A 26,556-nucleotide genomic window follows, 5' to 3' on the forward strand; every position below is an offset into this window, starting at 1 on the left:
TTGAATTCAAGAATATTAAATGGAATTAAAGAGAGCCCGAGGCCCCCGGGGACAAAAAAAAAACCCCTTTCTAAAAAAAAAAAAAAAAAAAAAAAAAAAGAACAACATTTAAAGGGCTGAGCAGGTTTTTTAGATTATATATATGTATATATATATGTCATATTATATGTGTCATATATATGATATGTACCATATGATATATATGATATATTTAGATATTATATATGATAATAATTAAAGAAGAGGTCATGAATTTGAGAGGGAATTGGAGGGGATGGGAGGAAATTGGAGGAGGAGAGAGAAGGGTAGAAATGATGTAACTATAGTACTTATGTATGAGATTCTCAAAAGAAAAATTAAAAGCCAGATGTGGTGGTGGACGCCTTTAATCCCAGCATTTGGGAAGCAGGGGCAGGCAGATCTCTGTGAGCTTGAGGTCAGCCTGGTCTATAGACCGAGTTCCAAGACAGCCAGGCTGAATATTTGGTGAGCCAAGGCGGCAGAACAAGACAGGTTGTTCTTCCCTGGGCTGGTGAGGGATTAGCAGAGAAGCTGGGCATATCGGGAGTGATGACAAAAAGCATGGGCTAGGTGAGTCAGGCAGGGTGGGTACTCGAGTTCTCACAGGAGCACTGAAAGGGAGCAAACAGGGAGTGGTGCGGAAGCTTAGAACTCTGGTAAGGAAGGGGAATGCTTGGTGGGGATTGCTGACGTAAGCAAGGCTGTGTCATTTCGTCTCCCTTGTACACCATGACTCAGACTAGAGCTTTGGCCCAGAGATAAGGGAGACTGGAAGGACCCCAAGAGACATTCATGGCTCCTACAGCTGATAGCCCTACTGACTGGGAAGTAATCTTCCAATTCCCGGGTCCCTGAGCAGGCAAGAAGAATGGATGCATTCCTTCTAGGAGGCAGGAGCTCTCAGAAGGCTCGTGCCTGGGAATGGATCCTGCCATAGGCTTCCAACCCACCTGAGAGGAGCGCCTCTCATCACTGGTGCTCACTGGATCGGTGAAAGATTGAGGTTAGCCACACTCTGGATGGCTTAGCACTATTCGGTTCGGTGCTTCAGGATATAGACTTCTGTGCCGGGAAGGTAGCAACAGCAGAAGTGAGAATGAGAGGCCCAAGAGTCAGCGCTGGCTTGGGGTATGGTTTCTCAGTCCCACCTAGGAAACAGGTAAGGACATCCATGTCTCTCATACTAGTCAAGTCCCAAGTGGATGCCACAGGAAAACGTTCCCAGAAGGGGGCAAAAGCAAGGTCGGAAAACCCAGAAGCTTCTAGAAGGCTGAGATGGACTCTGCAGGATGAATTATGGCAGGCAGAAAAGGGCCTGGGAGTTGGGCTGGAGGCCTGAGAGACCTGGGAAGTGAGTGGTACTGGAGACATGCTCAAGTAGAGATCTGGAGGGAAGAAAGGGCCGTGGGACCTAGGGACGGTCAAGACTGAATTTGGCCAGGGAGTCCTGGATGCGAATGAACTGATTTTGTTCAGTTGTCTACTAACCTCAACACTCCCTTTGCAGAAAACAAAACAAAAAAAGCTCTCCAAAGCCCAAACCAAACGGGACGCTAAGCAACAGAGAGACCCAATGCAGGGGAAAGAGCTCGAATTCCCGGATTGCATGTGTTTGGTTGAATCCATCCTCTTCTGTTGCAAATAGCTGCAACCCTGGGCAAGTTGCTCAACTCTTCAAAGCCGTGGTTTCCTTTACTGCAAAGCATTGCTTTACAGGGCAGGTGAAAAGATGGAGTGGGATTGTTGGGAACAAATAAAAGAAACTTATTCTAAGTACCACCATTTCGCTTTCAGACTCCATTTAATCATAGGGCAGCGTCCCATGCCCTAGAGAGCTGGGGACTTCCCTGAAGCTGAACAGCTTCTGCTGTAAACAGTTGTCTGAGTCCAGACATCTCAGGAACAATTCCATTATACTGGCAGGGTCAAAAAAGTTCACGTTCTCAGGCCTAGAGACGAACATCTATTCCATTTCTCCAAATGTTTTCTTAACTGTCTGTTAGCTAGTAAGGAATATAAAACATGCTGTTATCTAAACCAAGGTGCATAAGTTATAAAAATATGTAACCTATTGCCTGTTATGCCCTAATTAACTACATGCCACTGGCCTGCTCCTTTGTCCCCTTATCACTCTGAGCTCTGGACCTACTGTCTAGGGGAACGAATTAAAGACCTTGAAGCCAGGTGCCTTGAATACAGTTCAGTCTGCAACAGGTACTGCCTTGATTAACCCAAAAAGTCACAATACAATTAGATAACATTGCAGCTCTTCCCAGCTACCCCTTGCTTTGTGTTCCAATCCTTTAAAAATGTTGTACAATCTCCCTTCGGGAACTTGGTTCAGATCCTGAACTGGCTGACTCCCTGAGTGCTGAGATAATAAAGCTATCATTTTTAAGCTTCCCTTGGTTTCCATCCCAAACCCAACAAGATCTAGGTAGTCACTGCAAGCTCCTAATAAACGCTGGCTGTTCCTTTGTGCTAAAGTGACAGTGAAGTTGAGTCACCCATGTTCCTCAGGCACAGGCCCTTTGAGGGAGGCTCAGGCTATGTCTGTTTCTGCTTTTTGGTTTCTTCTAGAACTGCCCCTCCAACAAGAGGAACGCCAAGACCTCCTCACTTGACCGGGCATAATACTTGCTGACAGAGGTTACATGAAGAGGCCCCAATACTTCTCTCTGCCTCTTTCCCAACATTCCTTGTAGGTCCAAGGAAAGGGTTTCTCCTGATTCCCCGTTATCAAGTTAAGTGCAGGTGGCCTCCAGTTCCACTCCCGACATTCTAGGGCAGGCAGACCTGCGATTCCTTGGCTTAACTCTAAGCTGAGCCTGGAGCGGAACCCTGGCTAGGGAAACCTGCGCACCTTCCATAGCTGACCTTGGCTGAGTGCCCTGGGTGCTGTGGGGTGAGGGCAGTAGACAGCAGCAGCCCACTGAGAGTGTAGACCTCTTGCCACAAGAGAGCTCCGTGCATCCTGGTGTGCTTTCTGCTGCTGTAATAAACACCATGACCAAAAGCAACTTGAGGAGGAGGAAAGGGGTTATTTGAGTTTACACTGTTACATTGGAGTCCGTCATTCACAGGGAGCCAAGGCAGGAACTGAAGCAGAGATCGTAGAGGAAGGAGGATGCTCACTGCTTGGTTTTCATGCCTTGCTCAGCTTGTTAATGATACAAACCCAGCACCAGGGGTGCCCAGGGGTGGCACCATCCACAGTGGTCTGGGCCCTTCCACATCAAACATTCATCAGGAAGATGGCCCTCAGACATGCCCGTAAGCCAAATTGACAGAGGCAATATCTCAGTTATGGTTTCTTCTTTTCGGCTGACCCTCTTTTCAGTTTGTGTCACGTTGATAAAGCTAGCCAGCATACTGTTCGAATCCCTGCACTAGGAGACTTAAGACCAGAGTCTAGCATAGTGCCAGGCATCCCTAGGGTGACCCCCAGCTCTCCTTGAAGTGCTTTTTTGAGAAAGCTCAGTGGTGCTTGGAAGTTTGTGTTCCAGCCTGAGCTGATAACAGGCCTTGATCTATTCTCAGGCCATTTACTAAAGAGAGCAACAGCTGGGGATGTATCCTGGGGATGTATCTCTTCCAAGCAGGAACATAGCTCAAGGACCTGAGAGCCCTTCCTTTGAAATGGACTCAAGAGAAGGAAGAGGCCCCTTCAGGTCTCTGTGAAGATGTGGTCCTGACCCAGATGTCCTCTACCTAACAAACACAGCTGGCCTGATCACATCGCTCCCCCAATCACTGGTCCAGCTGAGCTCCTGATTGGTCCTTCCCTCCTCTCCAGTTCAACACCCACTCTCCCTTTAACATGTCCTAGTGTATACCTGTAATTCCAGCACTTGGGGGGAGAGGCAGAAGGATCTGGACTTTGAAGCCAGACTGGACTAGTTCCAAGACTGACTGAGGTCTATAGTAATACCTTGTCTGAAAAACCCAAGCAGCCAACCTCCTGCAACATCAAGTCCTTTCCTATAAGCCAGAGCAGCTCTTCTCCTAACGGTCTGGCTTACTGTTTGCACTGCTTTAAAACCATTATCTGTAATCGCCTGCAATTTCTTTATTGTTCCTCTTTAGTAATATTTACTTACAGAACCACAGTCTGCTGTTACAATCAAAGGTCAAAACCAAACATAAAAATGGGGATAGAGGCCATGTTTAAAAAATGAAAGACAAAACCACCTAATGCCTGCCTGGGTGGTTCTCACATATCCCGACCGTCAAACGACCTAGAACTGCTTCCCAAGTGCTTTTCTACTTTGGGGCTTGATGACATCTTCAGTCCATCACTCCTGCAGAATGGCCCTTGGCTTCCTAGAAACGGCTTGCTCTGGGAGGTAGCCCTGAGGTGTTCATGCACTTAGTTCAGTGGAAGGTGACTCATTCAGGTGACACTGTCCCAAGAGGAAGGGCGAGGGTGCCAGCACCATCAGCTGCTTCCGTCCAATTAGAATCAGACAGTATCTTCTCTCCCCGTTCCAGGAAGTTAAGCACACCACAGGATCTGTCTGTGTTGGAAGCCCAGAGGCAGCAGGTATTGTTGGAAAGATGGTGAAAGAGGAGAGTGAGTGGGAGAGACCCAGCCCCCTAGCAGGACCCTTAGGAGGGGTCTTATGAGGAAGAGCGGGAGCAACAATGAAGGAGAGAGCCTCATGATAGACTGGAGCCCTTTAGAACCTAGACATCTGATTCTCATTTTATTTATTTTTAAAGATTTATTTATTTTATGTATATGAGTACACCATTGCTCTCTTCAGACACACCAGAAGAGGGCAGTAGATCCCATTACAGATGGCTGTGAGCCACCATATGGTTGCTGGGAATTGAACTCAGGACCTCTGGAAGAGCAGTCGGTGTCTCATTTTATTTTTTGAGACAGGATCTCACTATGTATTCCTGGCTAGCCTGGATCTCTCTATGTAGAATAGGCTGGCCTCAGACTTACCTGTCTTTGCTGCTTGAGTTCTGGAATTAAAAGTGTGTGTCGGGCTCCACTTTTAATTAATTAATTTTTGAGACAGAGTTTCACTGTCTTTCCTGGAACTCACTATGTAGACCAGGCTGGCCTGGAATTCATAGAGGTTCTCCTGGCTCTGCCTCTTCAGTGCTGGGATTAAAGGCGTGCACCACTGTATCTAGCTAATGTAATTACAAGGTGTGAATGAGCATGTGAACGAGGGTACATGCCCCATATGCTGGTCACAGGACAATCCTGGCTGTTGGTACTCACCTCTACCTTGTTTCTGTAGGGTCTTTAGCTGTTCAGCATAACTGTGCACGTCACTGTGTGCATCAGGCTGGCTGGCAGGAGAGCTTGCAGGGATTTCCCCACTTATGTCTCCTATTGTGCACAGGCTTGGTGGAGTTACATACAGGCTGCTACTGCATCCAGTTTTACAAGGTTTCTGGGATGTGAATCTGGTCTTCAAGCTTGTTCTGAGAGAGCTGTATCCACAGAACCATCTCAGCCTGAGAACCTATACATTTTTACATCATTGAATCTTTTTCTCAAACATTTACCACTTTAATACAGAATGAGAACTCACATATTGAAGGGGAGATGAGACCTTTATTAACTTCTATTTATAAGCACTTATAATTACTCAAGCAAAATATTAAGATGTAGAGACAGGGAAAACCAAGGCACAAAGAACCTACCAGAGCCCCCGGAATGCACTAGACTTCCCGAAACCACCTTCTCTTCATGGTGAGGGCATGAGTATGTGGGAAAGCGGGTTTGTTCTACCAAGACAGCCCCACCCACCTGAGTCTCAATAAGACAAGGTTCTGGAAGGGCTGGGGTGGCAGGTCAGGAGGTTAGAATTTGCTGCTGTAGAGGGTGACAACCCACTTGGGTACACGGAGGAAGCCAGGCAAGAAGGAGTTCAGCCATCCCAGGCTGGAGACTTGTGAGAGGGCATAGCCCAGAGAAAAGTAGTCTCTGACAGGGCGGCCTGGGAATAACAGAAGGGAAGGTTGACCCTTATTTCGTTCTTCTTGGACACCCCAACTCTGGCTGAAAAGTTGGGAGAAAGGAGCAGGGCACACAGTCATCGGTTAAAGCTGGCCCAGGGCAAACACTTACCATCAATATCCTTAAGGCCATAGCGCCGAGCAAGGTCGCAGGATGGCAGCACCTTCCCGCTCAAGTTCAGGATATTGGGGTCTGTGGGCACACATATGGTTAAGATGGTGGGCATTGGGAGTGGTACCGAGTGACAACAGTGGACTGGGACAGGGTGTGGCTGAGTTATGCACTGCAGCCCTGAGCAGGCGCTCTCTGTGCTCACACAAAGGCTCTAGCCCATACTACCCCGCAGGAGTTCATAGCAGACCCGAACCAGGAATCCTGACCCCCAGAGCTCCAACAGACAGAAAAGGCAACAGTGTCTAGTCATCTCCCAAACCAAATTTAGGAACTGGCTGCGAGCACCCTAAAGATGGACTTTGTCACCCAGTGCTATCATCACCTGTTGCCAAGGCCACCACACACTTGCCACTCATTTCTGGACTTTCGGCTGATGAGAAATCTGGTTTCATCTAAAAAACAGGTTGAGAAGTTAGGGGTTATTTTCCAAGAGCGCTGCCTGTGCCTTCGCCATTGTCACCTTCTGTCCCAGACAGACACAAACCCTAGGCAGGATGCGCACGGCCATGTCTTAGAAAGCATTACAGCTTTGGTGTCAGACAGCCTGTCCTGTTATGACACCTACCATGGAACACATTTCCCTCCTTCCTGTCATTTCTCAGTGAGAGGGACTGAGCCTATGCCACACACGCTTTACCGCTGAGCTACACTTTCAGCCCTGGGTCAAGATGCTTAGGCTCTCTGGGTTTCCACGTCACTGTCTATAAAATGGAGTTATTAACTGCTTTAGAGGATTAAAAGAAGTAATGTGCTGTGTGCTCAGCCTGTGTCTGCCCTAGGAAGTACCTGGTGTGTGGGAACAACTACTCTTTCTCGCTTTATTAGTCTCACTATGTAGCCCTGGCTGGCCCAGACCTCAGTCAGGTTGGCCTTGAAGTCCCACAGATCCCCTCTCCCCTGCCTCGTGAGTGCTGGATTACAAACAGACTGCCACCCCAGGCCCTGCTTACGGTTGTCACTGCTCTCAAGACTGGAGAGCTGCCTCTGCTCTCTATTTCCCCTCCCATTCTCTTGCCAACCTTCTTAAATAGAGGGTCCTCAGGAGTATCTTTTGCCATAAACTCCTTCACCATTTCTGTTTGCACCAGCCCTGGCCACAGAGACACATAGCTGACTCCGTGACGCCGTAGCTCATGGGCACAGTCAGCAGCCAGTCTGTCACACTGTGGAGGGAGAGAAGGCAGAAATGAGAACCCTGGACACCTGCCCACCTCACTTTTCTCTGAGTCTAAGAGGATACCCTAGGCCCCCATCCTTCTTGAGAGCCCTGATGTTTCTGCCACCATCTTCCCACATTTGATACCTACTCTGGCAGATGGATAGAAGTCCACACAAAGGACGATCAGTGCATGGGACAGAGAGAGAGAGAGAGAGATGGAGAGGTGACAGTCTTACTACTCTGACAACTGTGGACCGTTACCAACCGTCAACACTGCTGTGTACCCCGCAACTCCTGTGCCTTGGTCCTTACCGCAGCTTTGCCCACACCATAAGGGACATTGAACATATGCTGCAGCCCCCCAGGGGAGGAGACAATCACGATGAGTCCTTTGCCAGCTGGCACCATCAGCCGGGCCCCATACACAGAGCATAAGTAGTGGCCTCTAGACAGGGTCAGGGAAGAAGAAAAAGAAGGAATGAACTGTGTGAATGCTGGTTCAGTTGCTTCCCAAGTCCTCAGTATCTGTGGTCAGAATAGAGGCTGCATAGCAATAGCTGAAGACCAGGGGACTCAGGTATAGGCCATTCCAAGGGAAAACCTGATACAATTAATGGTAGACAAGAGAGAGTATGCATGACATATAATGGGGCTCTTGCACCATAAACATAAGATAGTTCTTGGGTGTGTCAAGCCATGTATCTAGTCAGCTGGGTTCATGGAACAAACTTATAATCTCAGCACCATGAAGGTGAAGGCGGGAGAATCGGGAATTCAGGGACACCCTTGGCTACACAGTGAGTTTGAGGCCAGCCTGGGCTAGATGAGACCATGTAATAAAATGAGCAGATGAGCTAAATAGAAAGTTCTCAAAGAACAGATGCAAAGAGCCACATAAATACCCAGAAAATGTTCGATAACCATAGCCACACGGGGAAATGTAAATTAAAATTAATTTCAGATTCCATTTCCTCCTAGTCAGAGTGGCTTTCATCAAGCAAACAGTTCACAAGTGCCGGTGATGGTGTGGGCAAAGAAGAAGCCTAGTCACTGCTGACGGCGGGACATGGATTTCTCAGAAACAGACAGATTATCACCCAACCACCCTACACTTGGGTAGGGCTCTAAGTGAACAAACCACACAGAGATTTGCATCTTTACAGCTGACCTACTCACAACAGTCTAGAGATAGAACCAACCTAGATGTCCATCCACTAATGGGTGGATAAACGGAGTGGAGAAGGTGGTACAGATACAAAATGGAATTTTATACAGCTGTAAAGAAAAGGGTGTGGGGTTGGAAGGAGTGACGAGGATGTGAAAAAATACATTAATGGGAAGAAGAAGAAAAATGAAACCACCTCATTTGCAGGAAAATGGATACAACTAAAAACCAATTATTATTGTGGCTACTATTTCTGAGATAGGGTCTCTTTACATAGCCCTGGGTGTCCTGATACTAGTGTACCATGCTGGCCTCAAACTCACAGAGATCTGCCTGCCTCTGCCTCCTGAGTGCTGGGATTAAAGGCGTGCGCCACCACATCTGGCAAAGTAAGCTCGACTCAGAAAGGCAAATACCATGTTATCTCTCATAGGTGGACCCTAGGTTTAAAACTATACATGTATACACACGTATACAGGGAAGGAAGCCCTCTGAGGAAGGTGGGAAATAGAGAGGGAAACAGGAAACAAGTGACAGAACTAACGGGAGAAGAGAGACCTCGCGGAGAGGCGAGGGATGGAGAGGGCAGCAGGGCTGAGAAGGAATGAGAAGGAAGTAGAATGACACTTGTGGAGTGATCACAACCGACAGGGGCATAGACACGCTACATTAATTGGTCCATCCTTTTAATCATTTGAGCTTTCCTTCTAATAGTTTTTAAAAACATAGCCCATGGGCTGTGTGCACCACTGAGAGAATCCTTCCTTCTGGGACTTGTACTTGGATGGGCAAAGAATGAGGCTGGAACGAGGCTGCTATCTTGTTAGAAAACCCTGAGTTGGGAGGTAGGGTATGCCTTTAATCCCAGCACTTGGCAGGCAGATCTCTGAGTTCAAGATCAGCCTGGTTTACGGAGAGAACTTCTGGACTGCCAAGGCTACACGGAGAAACCCTGTCTCAAAAACCAAACCAAATCAAACTAAACCAAAAAAGACAAACTGAGACAAAGCAAAGACTGCCATTCCCAGGCTGAGGTGGCTCAGTAGGCAAAGGCTGCTTCCTGTGCAGGCAGGGGAAAGCCAAGCTCAAGCCCCGAAACTCACAGTAAGATGTGGAGAAAGAGAACTGACTCTCTGGACCTATCTTCGGATCTCTGCATGCACCACAGTAGGCACAGAAACACACCTACACACCCCTATCACATACGCATGCGCGCACACACACATGGGGAAAAAAAAGGTGCTATTCTTAGGTGTAAATCCACAGGCATGGGACTTCTCCAGGAGTAAGTGGGACAAATGGAGTAGAATGGGGTTGAAAGAGATGGGGAAGCCAGAGGAGAAAGCCCTTATAGGAAAAGGCCCAGGCTCTGGGGCTACTAAAAAAGAGGAGCCCAGGCTCTGGCAGTGAAGCACACACCTGAGTCCAACATTGTTTATGTCATCCCAAATGGAGGCAGGCACTTCCCAGAAAGACTTGTTGGTGGCGTTCAGGATTGCCTAGAAGATATAAGGGTGACTGATTGGCATGAAGGTATAAAGGGCTGGCTAATGGGACCACGAATGGAGATAAAGACTCAAGGATGGATTTGGAATGTAGGGTTGGATCGAGTTAAAAGGTTACCTGGACGCCAGCATAGGCATTATTGACCAGAACATCTAGCCGCCCTTTCTGTTCCCGATCTACTTGCTCAAACAGGCTTTTCACTTCACTCTCCTGGCTTGAATCACACACCACGGGTACACACCGGCCACCGAGGGACTGTGCCTGGAGAGGGACAGCGAGGATGAGTTCACAGGAGTCACTTTCCTAACTCCAGTGAAGTTTAGGAACTGAGAGCTCAGGACTCAGCCAACAGCTGGACATGGCCATGCAATGGCTCCCTCTGGTGTCCGCGTTAGGAATTTCACCACAGTGGCACCTCCCACAGCAGAGCAAGGTACATTGGGCTTTCAGGTTTAACATCCGCATTTACTGAGGACTACCATATGCAAGACCTTACTTTGTAATTATTCTGCTAATTCCAGGCAAGAGATGAGGCATGGCGTCCACTCTTGGACAGAAGTAACCATCCTCTTTGTCCTTTCCGACTCCCTTGCTGCTCACTTGGAATTCTTACTCAGCCTCTGCTCTTCCCCTCACTCAACCAATGCTCTGACTCCACAGTGAAAAAACTAAAGTTACTAGGCATAAACTACTGCCACTTCCTATTTTGCCTCGCCTCTGAAAAATGTGACCCTCCCACCAGCTTCAGAGGAAGAAGTGTACCTATTTTCCAGGGGCGAGCCCAGGGTCCCACTTCTGTCCTGCTCAAACTGCAGCAATGCCTCGCCTGACCTCAAGTCTTTTTCTTCAAGTCACTTCTTTACAATCCAGCCAGGGTGAACTATCTAAAACTTAAATCGTCTTCTAACTGGATCACCAATCTAAGCCAACTAAAGCCTAAGAGCTTTTTTTGAGAGGGTCTTACTACATAGCTCAAGCTGGCCTTCAACTTGAAATCTCCTGGCCCAATGTCTCCAGTGCTGGGTTATATAGGCATGCGTGCCATGCCGGCTTTTTTCCTCCCCACAGGGTCTCACTCTGTAGCCCTGGCTGGTTTGGAACTCACTATGTAGACCTTGAAATCACAGAGAGGTTCTGGCTCCTGAGTGCTGGCATCAAAGGCATGCAAAACCCAATCCTCTTGCCAGGGAAGAGGAAAATTAGAGGAAGCCATCAGTACATTTTTTTTTTTTTCTTTGCAAAACCTGAAACTCTCAAACAGAAAGATTTTCCTTCCCATTAAGCTCTCTTGGTAGAAAAAAATCAATCCTACATTATTTATTTATGGTATTCAGTAAACATTGTGATTTGTTGGGGGGGGAGGGGTATAGTAATCAGAGTGATTAATTCAGGTAGTCACTTACCTCCTGGGCAGTAGCTCTAAGCGTATCCAGATGGCGGCCGGTAATGTAAACTGTGGCACCTGCTTTGCAAAGCTGTAAGGCAATGCCACGGCCAATACCCCTGGAGGCACCAGTTACCACACACACTTGGCCCTTCATAGGTGCTACCATGACTCACATCAAAGGGGATATCTGTGGAGGTAAAGAGTTGCTTTGAGGGAATCCTGTAGATTGCGTGCTGAATCCAGGTCTCTGTGAGGGCTAGACAAGTTTGGACTATTTTGAGGGGAGAGAAATTTGACAGAAGGATACCTGAGTCAAAGTCTCAGGCCAGGATGTCCTTTTAGGAGAGTCCCAAGACTCTCCAGCGTTACACACAATACTATCACGAACCTCTGAGTGGGGCTGACTTGGTAGGGAATCTGGCAATGCAGCCTAACAGGGTATGCCCACGAAGAGTCCCGGGCTCTCTGGAGTTCTGGCTACCCGTTCAGACCCACGGAGAACCGCGAATCCCTGACCCCTGAAGTGGTCAGAGCCTTACCAGCAGCAGACGCAGCCTCTGGGTTTTTTTCTGCCCAGATCGCCAGATCTATAGTTTGAGAACTTTGATTCTTGCCACGTTGGAGTGCGTGCCTGGATGGAAGTCCGGGTGCGGATAAGGATGATATGGAACCAGTCAAAGATAGCCCTGGAGTTCCAGGGTCAGACCCAGTGGGGTGGAGCCCGCAAATGGGGAAGGGCGACCTGCAGCCACGCCCATCATGCCCGCCCGCCCGCCCGCCCGCCCCGTCGCAGACTCATGACGTCCCCGTGCGTCCGGAGCGCGCCGGCGGTTGTGGGAGCTGCAACCGGGAAGCGTGAACGGCTGGTCCCAAAGCACGCATGGGGTTGGGGCCGCGTTCCGCTCACAGAGCGCGACGCCAGTTCTCGGGTGCCGGCCGGCGGGGACGCGCGGCCTGGGGTTCGGGGCGTCCCCCTCCCGGCCGCGATGGTTGTCCCCGGCTGCCGGCAGCCGCGCGTGCGGAGCAGGCCCCCGAGGCTCTCCCGCACCTGAGCCCGGAGGCTCTCGGATATTTCCGACGGGCGCTGTCAGCGCTGAAAGTGGCTCCCGACGCCGCCGAAGAACGAGGTAGGAGCAGCTAACGCCGTGGGTTAACTGGAAAACCCACACACGGAACTTTCAGGGGAGGTCTTGGCTAAATGATGGGTAAGTCTTCTCATCCTCTCAGCCTAACGGTTTATTTATGACCCCATTTTTTTTTTTTTTCCCAGAGTTGATGGCGCGCAATATTTTGAAGGAAGTGGAGGCTCAGGCTCTAGCCTTGGCCACGAACAGGACTGGTAGCGAAATGCTGCAGGAGCTTTTGGGGTTCAGTCCTTTGAAACCCCTGTGTCGAGTGTGGGCCGCTCTGCGCCCCAACTTGCGCTTCGTGGCCTGTCATCGGTGTGGGGTCCACGTATTACAAAGTGCTTTGCTGCAGCTACCTCGATTGCTGAGGCGTCCTGCGGAGGCAGAGGAGGAGGAGGAGGAAGAGGAGGAGGGTGGTCCCTCGCAAACGCTGGAGGAGCTAGTCCTGGGACTAGCCGCTGAAGTGTGTGATGATTTTCTGTTCTTCTGTGGAGACACGCATGGCAGCTTCGTGGTCAGAACTCTGCTGCAGGTCTTGGGAGGTACTCTTTTGGAGTCCGAGAGAGGCAAGCCCCGTGGTGCCCAGTCGTCTGGTAAGTACTGTAAGAAAGGGAAGAGGGGCTGGTGAGCAGGAGTGGTCAGGAAGTTTTGAAGCCAGTAAACAGAAGAGTTCATCTCTGTGGTGAAGCTTGACCATAAAGAATCAGCAGACCCTTGGGGCAGAACCTGGAAGGCCAAAGGATAGTGTGCCTAGTAAGGATGGATACACTTGAATTCAAGGACCAACCTACTACTAGCAGAGACACAGAGGGAGCAATGTGTTTCACATTTTTATTTCCAAAACTCAGAGTAAGAAATTCTTTTTTTTTTTTTTCTTTAAATATGTCTGGGCATGTGTACACACTCGAATGTGTGTGCCTTCTGCAGTGTTCTTGTGGAGGGGAGAAGACGACTTTGTGGGCGTCAGTTCTCCCCTTCCACCATGTGAGTTCTGCTTCCACCATGTGGGTTCTGGGTATTGAACTCGGGTCATCAGGCTTAGTAGCAATCACCCTTATCATAACCTTCCTGGCTCTGATTCTTTCTTTGGAGACAGAGTCTCCCAGATAGCCCTGCTGGCTTTTGACTTGGGTTGTAGCACAGGCTGGCTTTGATGCTCCTGCTTGCTCCTGCCTTCCAAGTGCTGGGATTGCAGGCTTGTGCTGCTACCATGCCTAAGCTGGCCTTGAACTCAGAGCTCCACCTGCCTCTGCCTCCCAAGTGCTAGGATTAAAGGCGTTCGCCACCACCGCCAGCTGCTTTGTTTTTTGGGCAAGGTCTTAACTGTGTAGCACATGCTGGTCTGAACTTACTATGTAAGCTTATGCTGGTGTCCAGTTTATTGACTTTCTGCCTCAGCCTCTCTAAAACTGACATTACGGGCGTATGCCTTTCCACCTGGCTGGGAAGTTTGTTTCTAATCCTGATGTGACTTGTGTGTGGATATTGGATCCAAGCAAAAGTTCAGAAAAAGATACCCTTACCCTTTCCACATGCTACCTCTTTTTCTGACATTTTCTTTCCTTTTAAATTTTCTTCTCTATCTTTTAAAAAAATGCTAATTACTGATGGGAGCAGATACAGAGACCCACAGTCAAACACTAGGGGGAACCCTGCAGAAGAGGGGGAAGAAGGATTCTAGGAGCCAGAGGGATTGAGGCCACCACAAAAACATGACTCACAGAATCAACTACACAGGCTCATAGGGGCTCACAGAGACTGAAGTAATAATCTCCGACCCTGGATAGATCTGAGCTGGGCCCTTTGCATATACATTATGGTTGTGCAGCTTGGACAACAGTGGGAGTGGGGAATAGCTCTACCTCTTGCCTACAGTGAGAGCACTTTTACTCCTCCTGAGTCTCCTCATCCAACCTTGATGTGAGCATCTGTGCGGAGTCTTACTGTAATCTGTTAATGCCATGTTTGATTGATATTCCTGGGAGGCCTGTTTGTTTTGTTTTTCGAAGGGAAACAGAAAGAGTGGATCTGGGGGAGAGGGAAGGTGGGGAGGTGGGAACTGGGTAGGAGTGGAGATAAAAGAATGGATAGGACGTAATGCATATAAAAAGATAAAAATTAAAATAAAAATGCTAATTGAGACCACTAACTTTGTTTCTTGTTATAGTCATAGGATGTAACCTACATTTAAAAATAATGGAGAGCTAGGCAGTAGTGGCGCACGCCTTTAATCCCAGCACTTGGGAGGAAGAGGCAGGTGGATTTCTGAGTTCTAGGTCAGCCTGGTCTACAGAGTGAGTTCTAGGACAGCCAGGGCTACACAGAGAAACCCTGTCTCGAAAAACAAAAACAGGCAAGCAAACAAACAAAAACAGAACTAAAAGTACTGGAAAACACACTTAGAGAGTATAAGTGAAGTCTGGTTTTGGTATACTATAAATCCTGGCTGAGAAATTTGAGCCCTGGACCATAGGGAAGGGAGTTTAAGATCCTTGGAGAAAAAAATGAAAGAATATTTTACTCCTCCACAGGAGGCACTCACCTGTCCTGCATCTCCAAGCTGAGCCCTTATTCTTCTGTGGTGCTTTCCTTCCTACTTGTGAAGAAATAATAGTTTTTAGCTTGGCTCATGTGCACCAAAGCTGTTTGCGGAACCTTCCCCCTGCTGCTTGAGGAATTTTCCTTTCCCTGCCAATGTAAGCAAGGTCAATAGTTCAGTACCACCGGCCCCTTCCCCATCTGAGAGGACTGACCAAGAGATCATGATGACCATAGCTGCCAGAGCAAGATTAGCTATTCTCAAAAATTAGCTATAACACAGATAACAGTCTTAGAAACCCTGCCTCGCCTCAGTTTAAATTCCGAGATAAATCACAAACTGCCCTGATCTTGCTAGGATTCCCTGTGACGTTAATAGCTGTGACTGACCCATAAGTTCAAAATGTACTATTGCTTTGCTGACCAAATCATAATAACCCACCATGGGGGCAGGCAAAGTGAGTCACTAGGCCAAAGGGTTACTTAGTCACTATACAAACCAACCAATGCCTGAAAAGGTTACTTGCTACGCCAATGAAAATAAGACCACTACCCTGTTGCTTGTATCTGCCCCTTACAAAGGTATAAAAAGTGTGTTCTTTGTTCTGGGTCTCTCCTCTTGCCTGCGTGCTGGGAGGGGAGTCCCCAACATGTTGAAATAATAAAAATCCTCATGTAGTTTGCAGCGATGGCCGTCTCTGTGGTTTTTGTGAGTAAGAGGGTCTTTTGACAAACTCCAACACTTGGCTATCTGTAATTTCATTGTTGTTCATGTTCTTGGTCTTTCTTTAGAAACACAGAGGACTTCAGCTCGGGAATGTAAACCAACTGATTTTGAGGTTCCTACAACCTTCTTGAATCGCCTTCAGGACCTGAGCGCCTGCTTTCTGAAGGACATTGCTGGTAAAAAGATGTATTAATTACTTTACATGTTTCAGAGGGAAATACCGGATCAAAGTGACCTAAGGAAGAAAAAGTTAGACTCCCAGCTGAAGGGCATAATCTGTTATGTCAGGGAGGTTATCCTGGTAAAGCTACACTGTATCAAGTCAGGAAGCAGGTGGATAAATGCTGCTCTTCTGGGTGGTGCTACCCACATTTGCCCACAGGTGGTGCGCTCACCTTCATAGACGTCTTCCAGAAACTCACAGAAATGCCCAGAAGTTAGTTTCCATGGTGATTGTAAATCCCATCAAGTGAACAGTCAAGAGGAACCATCGCAGAAGGGAAGTAGGAAAGGTGTCTAGGGTCTTCTCTGGGGGTTTCCACCAAGCGGGACCCTTACATCAGGTCATTCCTATCTTACCACCTGTCAGGTTTAATGCTATACGGCATTCTTCTGTTGACATTTTTGAATATGTAATCTTCCTTATTGGCTGAGCTTTGAGGTTGTACAGATGATCTGGGTTTGGGACAAAGTATTAAATTCTTTCTGCCTTTCCTACAGTATTTATCACCGACAAGATCTCCAGCTTTTGTCTTCAGGTGGCCTTACAAGTCCTCCACCACAAATTACCTCAGCACTGTGCCCACCTCTGCGATGCAGTCATTGATTACCTGAGTTCTCGGAATTCCTCAGCAGATGGCAGGTGTGATCATGTCTTCAGGGGTCACCACAGCTGGGGGTGTTGTCTGAGACACATGAGATAATGTGGTGTAGCTATTTCTGGGTGAGTTTACACTCTTTGATCTCCCCAAAAATACTTATCACTGGGCAGTGACGCACAACCCCAGTACTTGGGAGGTACAGTCTCATTGGGTAGCCCTAGCCAGTCTGAAACTCACAAAGATCCTCCTGCCTCTGCCTCCTGAGTGCTGGGAATAAAGTCAGCCATGTCTGACTTAGTTTTATTTTAAGGTTTATTTTTATCTTATGTTTATGAAGTTGTGCTTACATAGGTGATGTACACCACATATGCAGTGTCAGTAGAGGCCAGCAGAGGGCGGCAGAACCCCTGGAACTGGAGTTGCAGGGAGTTGCAGATAGTTGTCAGCTGCCTTGTGCATGCTGGGAACGGAACCTTTTGGTTTTTTTGTTTTGTTTGTTTGTTTGTTTGTTTTGTTTCTCTGTGTAGCCCTAGCTGTCCTGGAACTCACTTTGTAGACCAGGCTGGCCTTGAACTCAGAAATCCGCCTGTCTCTGCCTCCCAAGTGCTGGGATTAAAGGTGTGCGCCACCACTGCCCGGTGGAACTGAACTCTTAGGTCCTCTGCAAGAGCAGTAAGTACGTGCTCTTAACCACTGAGCCATCTCTCCAGCCCCAGTCTCATCCTTCATCTGTGTGAGACAGGGTCTCATTATTTAGCTAGCACTGGCTGGCTTAGAACTCACTATATACACCAGGTTGGCCGTGAGCTCACTTCTGCCTCTTGAATGCTGAGCTTAAAGGTGTGCACCATCAAACCCAGCTCTTTAAGAAAAGACTTCATTTTTACTTCACTTGTATGAGTCTTTTGCCTGTGTATATGTATGTGTACTGTGTTTGTAGTGGAGGGCAGGAGAGGGCCTGTGAAGCCAGGTCCTCTGCAGGAACATTAAGGACTATTGACCACAGAGCTGCCTCTCTAGCTCCGGTCTCACTCTTCTTACCTCTAGCCCTCTACTCCTGTTTCTTCGGGATCAGACGAGCTCTAGACTCTTGGAGCAGGTGCTGCTGGTGTTAGAAGCAGAGAGGCTCCAGCGCCTCTATAAGGACCACTTCCAGGGTCAGCTATGCTCCTTGGCTGAGCATCCCATTGCGAACTTCCCTTTGCAGCGCTTGCTGGATGCAATCACTTCCCCTGAGCTGGTGAGTTGGAAACGTGGCCTGGGTCTCTTCTGCTATTCTTAATCATTGGGCCTTATTTATTTATTTATGTTGCTATTTTATTATTATTTGGTTTTTTGAGAAAGGGTTTCTCTGTAGCCCCTAGAACTTGCTCTGTAAACCAAGCTGGTCTTGAACTCAACAAGATCCACCTATGTCTGCATCCTGACTGCTGAGATCAAAGCTGTGCACCACCAGTGCCCTGCTTTGGGGCCTCATTTTATTGTGTGCTGGTCTCTGTACTTCTCTGACACATTACTACCTATCACCCATGAGAAGTTATTCAGACAGAGAAACAGTGTTTTCCAGGGATTAGGTGGAGGGACCCTTCTCCTAGAGTTTGGTTTTAGCTTCTCAGATCTGACTGCCAATTTGCTAAGTTCAAGTTTGCATCTGGAAAGTTCTGTGGCATCTTGTCTATAAATCTGCAGGAGTGCTGAAGCCAGTGTCGTAGCTTTTCTGCTGTTTACCACAGAGGGTTTTCCTGTGGTCCTTGGGTTGGCACATGGAGTAGAAGGGTAGGTTTAGTTCTAGACCCGCCTTGCCCTTGGTTTCCCCTGTCTTCTACAAAAGGAACTTTTAGACTCTTCCCTGGTAGGGTGGTCCCTCCATGGCTGTCATCTTCTGGGTTTTACACAGCACAGTGAATAATCTGATGTTGACAGTGTTTTTTATGTCTTCTCTAGGATTTTTTTAGTAGGAAGTTTTTTTCTGATTAACTTTATAGGAAGTCACTGATTGATTGTCAACAATTCTTCAATCTGTCTCCTCTCAGCTGTCCCTTGTGTTTGAGGAGCTGAGCCCTGCCTTGGAAATGGTGCTGGCCCAGGGCCACCCAGGGGTCGTTGTCGCCCTGGTGGAAGCCTGCCGCAGGGTTGGGACTCACCAAGCCCAGGTCTTGCAGCTGTTATTTGAGGTGAGTGGGTGTTATTTCTCAGTCCGTCCAGGCCCTGACCTAACTCTAGTGGAGATCTGTCTAATCTGGATGTGGGAGGGTACATATTGAGGGAGTTATAGATAGAGGGACAGATGAGTCTAAGAACAGCCCTGAAATGAAATTTATCCTCCAGAACATAGAGAACTTTGAGGGATAAATGAATTCAGTTGAGTTCAGAGGCTGGGAGCGAGAACAAGGCAGGCCAGACTCTACAGTCATGGAGCATCCTTTACAGTTGAGCCAGATCTTATCTGTCTGGAAAATCATCGTGTTAGAGATGGGGTCCATCTCAGGAGTCACCGTGCTTTGTCTTCCTATCTAGGCATTTCATTGTGCAGAGCCCCCGTCCCGGCAAGCAGCCTGCGTGCCTCTCTTTGCTTCTTTGTTGGCTTATGAGGTATACTATGAACTAATGGAGGAGGAGGGGACAGTGCCTGCCGAGCATCAGGTAAGATAGGGCTATTGGGGGCCAGGCTTCTTAGGGCTTGGGAAACCCCTTGGGTTAACATGAGACTTCTGACCCCTTTGAAAAGGGTGCAGTAACCTAGCGATGCCGTCATCCACCTGCTTCCTAATTCCCAGGTTGAAATGGCCACAGCCAGAGCGCTGAGGGAGGTGACTGTACTTGGGTCTCTACTGCTCCAGCATTTGCTGTATTTTTCTAATCCTGGACTTGTACTTCGAAGTCTGAGTGCCTTGACCGGACCACAGCTTCTGACTCTGGCCCAAAGCCCCGCTGGCTCTCATGTATTTGATGCCATCCTGACTAGCCCCTCAGTGACACACAAGCAGCGTCGTCGTGTGCTGAAGACCCTAAAGGTTAGACTTGTGCTCTAGTCCCCTCCATCACTGCTTTAGAGAAATGAGCTGCCAATCTCAGGATTGGACCTGAGAGCTAGAGGCAAGATCAGTCCATAGTTCCTGTGTTGTTTAAACTGTGCCTCTCAGGGCTTCTGAAGTTATTTCTCCGTTCCCAGAACACACCTGTGTACTTCCCTGGAGGGACTTTACCTTCTTTGTCTCAATTCAGGGACAGTATGTGGCTCTTGCCTGTAGCCGCCATGGCAGCCGTGTATTAGATGCCATCTGGAGTGGAGCAGCTTTGGGGGCTCGGAAGGAAATTGCTGCGGAATTGGGTGAGTACCGCTGCCCGTGAGTGGTTTCTAGGCTCCTTCTGTACCGGGTAGCTGATTGGTTCAGCAGATTTCAAAAGTGCAGTCTGGTTCTGCATTCTGCAGAGATGTTGTGTAGTCTCTTTCTCCTCCCCCTTTATCCGGCTTTCATGCTTTAATGGGTGAGGTGTTCTGTAATTCCTGTCTCGGGCCGTGTTGATGGAAAATGGATGGCCCTTTACCTCAGGTAGAGTTTGTCTTTAAACATGGGCGATGCTAAATAGGAGTGGTCTTCTTTGCAGGAGAAAAGAACCAGGAGTTGATTCAAGATCCTTTTGGCCACCATGTGGCTCGAAATGTGGCCCTAACTACCTTCTTGAAGAGGCGAGAGGCTTGGGAACAACAGCAAAGTACTGTGGCCAAGCGGAGGCGGGCATTGAACTCTATACTTGAAGACTGAGACTTGCAACTGGGACTTGATGGGGCGGGGGAACATGCTTACCCTTCCTGGTTTAAATTGGATCCAAAAGTCTTACTGCAGCCAGATGTAGTAACATGCACAAAACTGCAAACCTACTATTCCGGAGGGTAAAACAAGAATATCAAGAATTCAAGGCTAGCCTGGTCCGTGGCAGCTAGATCCTGTTAATCTCTATGTCCATCTGTTATTCTCTCCCCTCCCCCAAGACATACTGGTAAAGACTTTTGTATTTTTCTTGGAAATAGTTTTATTTTTTAGGGGAAGTTATCTTGCAGTAATACTAGGGACAGTGGCCATTGGTATGCAGGATCTTAGGGATAGGCGTCAGTAAGAACCTAGATGAAGCAGCGATTACGGTGGGATCAGGATGCCAGGGGACAAGGCTGTGGTTCTGCAGGGTAAATGGAAGGCAGGAATGGAGGGAAGACAGGTAGCATTCTTCAGGAAGATGTGCAGGCCAGAGGAACAAGGCAGTGTTAGGATGGAGTCAGCTTGGTTACCTAGGGTACACTGCAGCCCCAAGCCTGATGGTGCCTTTACTACCCTCATGGGTCACATGGAACCAGTCTTTCAGCACAGGCTCAAAGCATGATCTCATTAGGAGTGGAGGTGTCTCTGCCCGTGCCACTGCCATCGATCAGCCCCCTCCACCACATGGCGAAGGGTGGAGGAGATGCCCAGCAGCATATGGCCCAGGCCTTGCAGCAGCGAGGAAGTCCAACGGAGGAGCTCCCTGGAGGGCAGAGTGGAGATCAGAGAGTTAAAGGAAGCTGCAAGGAGGTCAGGGTTGGATGCTTTGGTGTGGGGGGTTGATAAGGGGGAGTTTATAGGATACGTGGATCCGAGGGTTGTATGACACATTGGTCTCTGACCTTAGTACTCTTTTAGGGCCAACTCCTTGAAAATCACAGCTCATGGAGTAGAGTCCGTAGAATGTAGCTTTCACATTGAGGCTGCCAAAGAGGTCTCGAGGATTTTGCTTGTACACATCGAAGGTGATGCGGGCGATGTCCTTGCTGTGTTTTGGCTTCTCCCGTCCTAGGCCGTATGACAACATCCCACTCTGTGGGACATTCTCATCATTGAAGTGGACCTGCCCTCATACCCTGAGAACCACCACTAATCCTGTCAGTGCTGGATCTGTCTTCCCAATGTTGTCTAATGGTTGATGTCCTTCAGAGCTCCCCAGAGCCTGTGCCCCCAAGGTCAGTGGTAGGCCAGGGAGGACCAGAAAGGAGTGGAGACCTAAGCAGCCCCACTGTGGGGCTCTCACCTTGGGGCTCCAGCTCTGGCCCTGCTCGAGCACCATCAAGCACGTGTCGTCCTCCAGCAGCTGGAAGAAGTCCTCACTGTCCACAGCAGTCCCATCCTCCTCTAGGACCAGTGTTAGCACTCCACGTAGCAGCAAGGTCTCCAGGACCTATCAGTGATAAGTGGCAGGAAGGGATACTCACGATGGTTGGCATATCAGCTCTACTTCCAGGTGTTTTGCCATCTTCCCCGTGGGGGTTTTGTTTGTTTGGTTTTTTTATTTCTTTTTTTGAGACAGGGTGTTGGTGTAGTGCAGCCTGCTCCCAAACTTAGCAATTGTGTGTTAGTTTGCTGGGTCCTGAGATTGTAGACATGAGCACTTCATCTCATCCTTCCTAAAAGTGGCAGTTCTTTCTCTGTGTAGCCCTGGCTGTCCTGGAACTTGATCTGTAGACCAGGCTGGCCTCCAACTCAAGAGATTCACTGGCCTCTGCCTCCCATGTGCTGGGATTAAAAAAGTGTGTGCAACCATGACAACCCAACAGAAATGGCAGCTGTTGATAGACCTTCACAGAGCAGACCTATCTATCTACCCTTCCTTCTTTCCTTCCTCCCTCCCTCCCTCCCTCCCTCCCTCCCTCCCTCCTTCTCTCGTTCTCTCTTCCTTCCCTCCCTCCCTCCCTCCCTCCCTCCCTCCCTCCCCTTGTACCTACTCTTGCTCCTCTCTGAGCCACTCCTACTAGAACTGAATGACAAAACAGTCATAGCCGGGTGTGGTAGTACGCCTACAGCCCTGGCTGCTCAGGAGGCAGAGGCAGGGGGATCACTGGAGTCCAGAAGTTTAAAACCAGACTTGAACAGTTTTGGACCCTGGCTCCAAGCCTGTCCAGATGAAACCTGTCTAATCTATCCTATCTGCAGTGTCGTCCTATGCTTTCCTGTTCTCTACGATTGTTTTCTAAGTTAGCACCGTTTAACCTTTCTGAGGCCAAGTGCAGACGTGTGAGCCATAGAAGGAACGTCAGGGTTAAGGTAGTGAGGCTAGGAACAACTGGGTGAGAAAGAGAAGGCTTTGGCTGGGCATAAACAGTCAAGGTGGCCAGGAAGGGCCGGGCTCCCACTGACTCCTGTAAGGCCCTCTCAAGGAACAAGCACAAGGTGCTAAAACATGTGATTGGTTGGCCAGCTCTACTTCAGTTTTAAGGATAGCTCCTGAAACCTGCACCTCTCCCAGGAATCAAGATTACCCAGGACCACCCTGTAGGGAAGGAGCTGGACGGAGGTAACCAAGGAAAGCAACTGTACATCTTAGTGGGTGTGCCTTCTCATAGAACTCTTGTGACTGAGCATCCTTGAAGCTGCGCTTAAGTCATTCCCTTGCACCAGAAACTGAGGCCCCAGGGTTTTGACCAATGTGTAAACACTATCAAAGGGTGGCAATCTTAAACAGACGTGACCTCACTTTGCTTATCCTGAGGCTTGACACAGCTTCCTTTAAATTTTTTTATTTTTAAAGATTTATTTTATTTATATGAGTACACTGTAGTTGTCTTCAGACACTCCAGAGGAGGGCATCAGGTCCGATTACAGATGGCTGTGAGCCACTATGTGGTTGCTGGGATTTGAACTCAGGACCTCTGGACAAAGAGTCAGTGCTCTTACCCACTGAGCCATCTCTCCAGCCCCTACATTTTTATTGTTAAATGTTTGTGGGAGGTATGCTTATGTGAATGCATGGAGAAGAGGGCATTGGATTCTTTGGAGCTGGTGTTACGTGGTTGTGAGCCACCAGGTGGGTCCTTGTGAGAGCAGTGCATGCTCTTCACTGCTGGGCTCTCTCTCCTTTCCCACACCTCTTTTCGTAGGGACCACATGAGAAAATACTCCAAAAGGTAGGTCCAGTCCACTGTGATTTGGGAAAGAAAGCCACCTAACCTCAAGTCACCTAGCACAACACACCTCGGGCTGCTTCCCTCCTTTAGGGCAGGCCACTCCAATTCTGCTTAGCTTTACTGACTAGATTGTTAAATAAACATCTGCTCCAGGTGTTTGTTGACTGACCTCATTAAAAAGATAAAAGCCGAGATACATCCCCTGTCCATTTCTGTCAACTATAAGGACTTTCCATTTATTCAGTAATTGTAAAAGACGGTTTATTAGTCCCTTGTGTAGACAAACTGAAGGCTGGAGCTGCGCTTCAGAAGGAAATTGTTTGCCTAGTCTGCTGAAAGACCTGGCTTTGATGCCCAACATTGAAAACGGTTTTTTAGATTTTGAGCCATGCGTCTTTAATCTCAGTGTTTGGAAGCCTGAAGCAAGAGGATTCTATTCTGAGTTCAAGGTCAGCCTGAGCTAAAAAGTGAGAGCCTGTTTCAAAAACAAAACAACGGGTTTTGATAGCTTGAATATTTTCCCAATGTTTGACAGCTAACAAGTAGCAGAACCAGGATTTGAAATTGGCTTTTTCATAGAAATCAAGGGCCGGGAATTTAAATCGGTGGCAGAGCCCTCGCCTAGTTTTGATTCCTAGCACTATGGAAAGACTTCATTGCCATGACTTCTGAGCCCATCTCTCCAGCCCTGGTTGCCTGCTGTTCCTCTGCCAAAGAAAGCCTACTACTCGAGACTAATTTACTCAAATGCAGTGCAGGTCGCTGGCTTACTGTTTCTTCGACCTCTGAAGAGGTGGCAATCATGGAGCCTGCACACTTCCTGTTCCCCGACCCCACTATCATGAGTCCCATGGCTTCCTTGTTCCAGGAACCCAGAAGTTCGACCACTTACCTTATCTAGCAGTTCTTGGAGGCTGGCTGCTGTCAGTCCTTTCCGGACTGTCCGCTTATGATCACAGACACGGAAGGGTCGCTGAGGTGGAGGAGCTGAGCTCCAGACCCTACGGCTTAACTCCGAGCTCATAGTGGATACTGACCTGATGGTTGGGAACAAAACACCAGGAGTAAGGAGGGGGTTGGCAAACCCGGTGATAATGGTGGGGGGTGGGGTGGCTAGAGGGTCTAGGTTTACAGATCCAAAGGAGAGACTTAGAGGGAGAACAAAATAGTAGTTTAAGAGTCAGAGGGAAAAAGAGAGAGAGAGAAATCTGTAGAGGCAGGGAAGTGAGTCTTCCTGGGGCTGTTTTGCCTTGTCTGCCCATATCCCTAGGGTTGACGTATAGAGGCAAGGGTTAGACATCACCTTAGCAGGCCATTGGGGTTGAAGGCTGAAAGGTACTCCATGCAGAGGGATGGGAGAGGTGACTCCCTGTTGCTTTGGGGCTGGGTGCTTCTCTGTTGTTCTTGCTTTTTTGTATAAAGCTGGGATCTTAGCCCTGGTAAAGTGAGAGGTGAGTCAAGCGTGGACTCTGACCCCCTTGCCTGGTCAGTAAGAGGGACAAAGTCTAAGAGGGAAGGAGGAGGAGCCTATGTGGAGTGGTAGAAGTAACCAAAGTCCGCAGTTTGTGTCTCTTTAGAGATGTGAAGGATGAAGTTGGATATTTGATCCCCCGCCCCTCATCCAAATACAGTTTTATTTTGTAGTCCACACTGGCCACCTTGAACTGATCTTCCTATTAGAACAGTGTTAGAACAGTTTCTGGCCCACAATCCCAGAGATGGAACATTCCATGCGAACCCTGCTGACTGCCGCCACCTACTGGAAAGTTATAAACTTCAGTCTTTGGAAAAGCCTGGGCTAAATGTACTGAAGAGACTTGGAGACTATGAAAGGAGGGACACTGTGTCTGATGAGAGGCTGGATTCTGATCTACAGAACTAGCATCACCAGGATCCTTTCTGGAGCCCTGGTCTTCCTGCGTAACCCCTCTTTGGTTGGAGAAGGATTGGCTAAACATTTTTTCTGTCTGGCTTTATTCTCTTGAGATGCCTGCTTCAGTGTCTATGAGCCAACACTACTCTCATCTTTTTTGGTTTGCTAATTAAAAATGTATTTCCAGCTGGGCAGTGGTGGCACCTGCCTTTAATCCCAGCACTCGGGAGGCAGAGGCAGGCGGATTTCTGAGTTCGAGGCCAGCCTGGTCTACANTGGTCTACAAAGTGAGTTCCAGGACAGCCAGGGCTACACAGAGAAACCCTGTCTCGAAAAACCAAAAAAAAAAAAAAAAAAAAAAAACCAAAAAAACAAAACAAAACAAAACAAAAATGTATCTCCAGCTATGATCCCCACTACACTAATCAGAGGAGTGTCAGAACTTTAGCAGAGAGAGAGAGAACACATGCATATGGAAGCTGGAGGACTTGGATATTGTTCTTCGGGTAACACAACTTTTTCTTTATTTTCTTTATATCTTTCTTTTTCTTCCTTTCTGGGTGCCGAATGCAGGGCCTCACACTTGTATAGCAAGGACTGAGCCTCTCACCAGCCTAAGAATTGTAGTTGTGATGGCCAAGGTTTCATGTCTGACGTTAATTGTAGCCGCGGTGGACAATTGCACAGAGGCTGAGATTTACTGTTAGTAAACCCCTTAACTGAGCACAGTCCCTGTGCTCCTAACTGGGAGCCTCCCAGGCTCTCCTGGTTCCCTAGCTTCTTGAGTCCGAGAAACACAAAGTGCCTGGACAGCTTTGTGACCTAGCCAGCTTCATTTCTCATGCCAGCTGGAGCCCCAGCCAGGGCCACTTCAGGCACCATCAAGGGCAAATTATAGGGGTATAACACCTCTAGGGCAATCCTCCCTCAATGGCATGCCCTAGTATTATTCTGCCTTAGGTATTCTGTGTACCTCAGGGTCCTGATGGCTAGTCCTGGGGAGCAATGCATTGGATTGCTCTCCTCTTCCTGATGTGGTGTGTGACACACACACACACACACACACACACACACACACACACACACACACACAGAGAGAGGGGGGGGTGGAGGTCAGAGTCAGTGTTAGAATCTATTGAGCTAG

General features: G+C 48.4%; 3 protein-coding genes across 3 annotated transcripts; 1 reads left to right on the forward strand and 2 right to left on the reverse strand.

Annotated features, from left to right (window-relative positions):
• Positions 1–5,579: 5,579 nt before the first annotated feature.
• Dhrs1 (dehydrogenase/reductase 1) lies at positions 5,580–12,186 on the reverse strand. Its single transcript, XM_021181254.1, has 9 exons — positions 11,935–12,186; positions 11,412–11,582; positions 10,126–10,269; positions 9,922–10,001; positions 7,650–7,782; positions 7,198–7,341; positions 6,501–6,570; positions 6,116–6,196; positions 5,580–5,984 (listed from the first exon to the last, which is right to left on the reverse strand). The coding sequence occupies exons 2-9, from the start codon at positions 11,559–11,561 to the stop codon at positions 5,848–5,850; spliced, it is 939 nt and encodes a 312-aa protein (XP_021036913.1). The 5' UTR covers positions 11,562–11,582; positions 11,935–12,186; the 3' UTR covers positions 5,580–5,847.
• Positions 12,187–12,194: 8 nt separating this feature from the next.
• Nop9 (NOP9 nucleolar protein) lies at positions 12,195–20,638 on the forward strand. The gene is made up of 10 exons (XM_021181255.1): positions 12,195–12,522; positions 12,666–13,115; positions 15,853–15,963; positions 16,508–16,649; positions 17,656–17,848; positions 18,642–18,782; positions 19,126–19,251; positions 19,386–19,622; positions 19,834–19,939; positions 20,218–20,638. Exons 1-10 carry the CDS (start codon positions 12,276–12,278, stop codon positions 20,373–20,375), a joined length of 1,911 nt encoding a protein of 636 aa, XP_021036914.1. The 5' UTR covers positions 12,195–12,275; the 3' UTR covers positions 20,376–20,638.
• Cideb (cell death inducing DFFA like effector b) lies at positions 20,624–25,051 on the reverse strand. The gene is made up of 5 exons (XM_021181256.2): positions 24,843–25,051; positions 24,432–24,576; positions 21,670–21,816; positions 21,269–21,459; positions 20,624–21,129 (listed from the first exon to the last, which is right to left on the reverse strand). The coding sequence occupies exons 1-5, from the start codon at positions 24,881–24,883 to the stop codon at positions 20,994–20,996; spliced, it is 660 nt and encodes a 219-aa protein (XP_021036915.1). The 5' UTR covers positions 24,884–25,051; the 3' UTR covers positions 20,624–20,993.
• Positions 25,052–26,556: the final 1,505 nt, after the last annotated feature.

Source organism: Mus caroli, chromosome 14 (genome assembly GCF_900094665.2).
Source record: "Mus caroli chromosome 14, CAROLI_EIJ_v1.1, whole genome shotgun sequence".
Classification (NCBI taxonomy): domain Eukaryota; kingdom Metazoa; phylum Chordata; class Mammalia; order Rodentia; family Muridae; genus Mus; species Mus caroli.

What these genes read in the sequence shown, in the direction of transcription:
- Dhrs1 (XM_021181254.1), bottom strand. Translation starts at nt 11,561, where the DNA reads ATGGTAGCACCTATGAAGGGCCAAGTGTGTGTGGTAACTGGTGCCTCC. An exon ending in ATAAACAATGTTGGACTCAG is followed by an intron (nt 7,783 to 9,921) that starts GTGTGTGCTTCA and finishes GACCCTGTCTAG; the next exon opens with AGGCCACTACTTATGCTCTG. An exon ending in TGGCCTTAAGGATATTGATG is followed by an intron (nt 5,985 to 6,115) that starts GTAAGTGTTTGC and finishes TGTTATTCCCAG; the next exon opens with GCCGCCCTGTCAGAGACTAC.
- Nop9 (XM_021181255.1), top strand. Translation starts at nt 12,276, where the DNA reads ATGGGGTTGGGGCCGCGTTCCGCTCACAGAGCGCGACGCCAGTTCTCG. An exon ending in CGACGCCGCCGAAGAACGAG is followed by an intron (nt 12,523 to 12,665) that starts GTAGGAGCAGCT and finishes TTTTTTTCCCAG; the next exon opens with AGTTGATGGCGCGCAATATT. An exon ending in TCTTGCAGCTGTTATTTGAG is followed by an intron (nt 18,783 to 19,125) that starts GTGAGTGGGTGT and finishes CTTCCTATCTAG; the next exon opens with GCATTTCATTGTGCAGAGCC.
- Cideb (XM_021181256.2), bottom strand. Translation starts at nt 24,883, where the DNA reads ATGGAGTACCTTTCAGCCTTCAACCCCAATGGCCTGCTAAG. An exon ending in TCCAAGAACTGCTAGATAAG is followed by an intron (nt 21,817 to 24,431) that starts GTAAGTGGTCGA and finishes TATCACTGATAG; the next exon opens with GTCCTGGAGACCTTGCTGCT. An exon ending in GCCAGAGCTGGAGCCCCAAG is followed by an intron (nt 21,460 to 21,669) that starts GTGAGAGCCCCA and finishes AATGTCCCACAG; the next exon opens with AGTGGGATGTTGTCATACGG.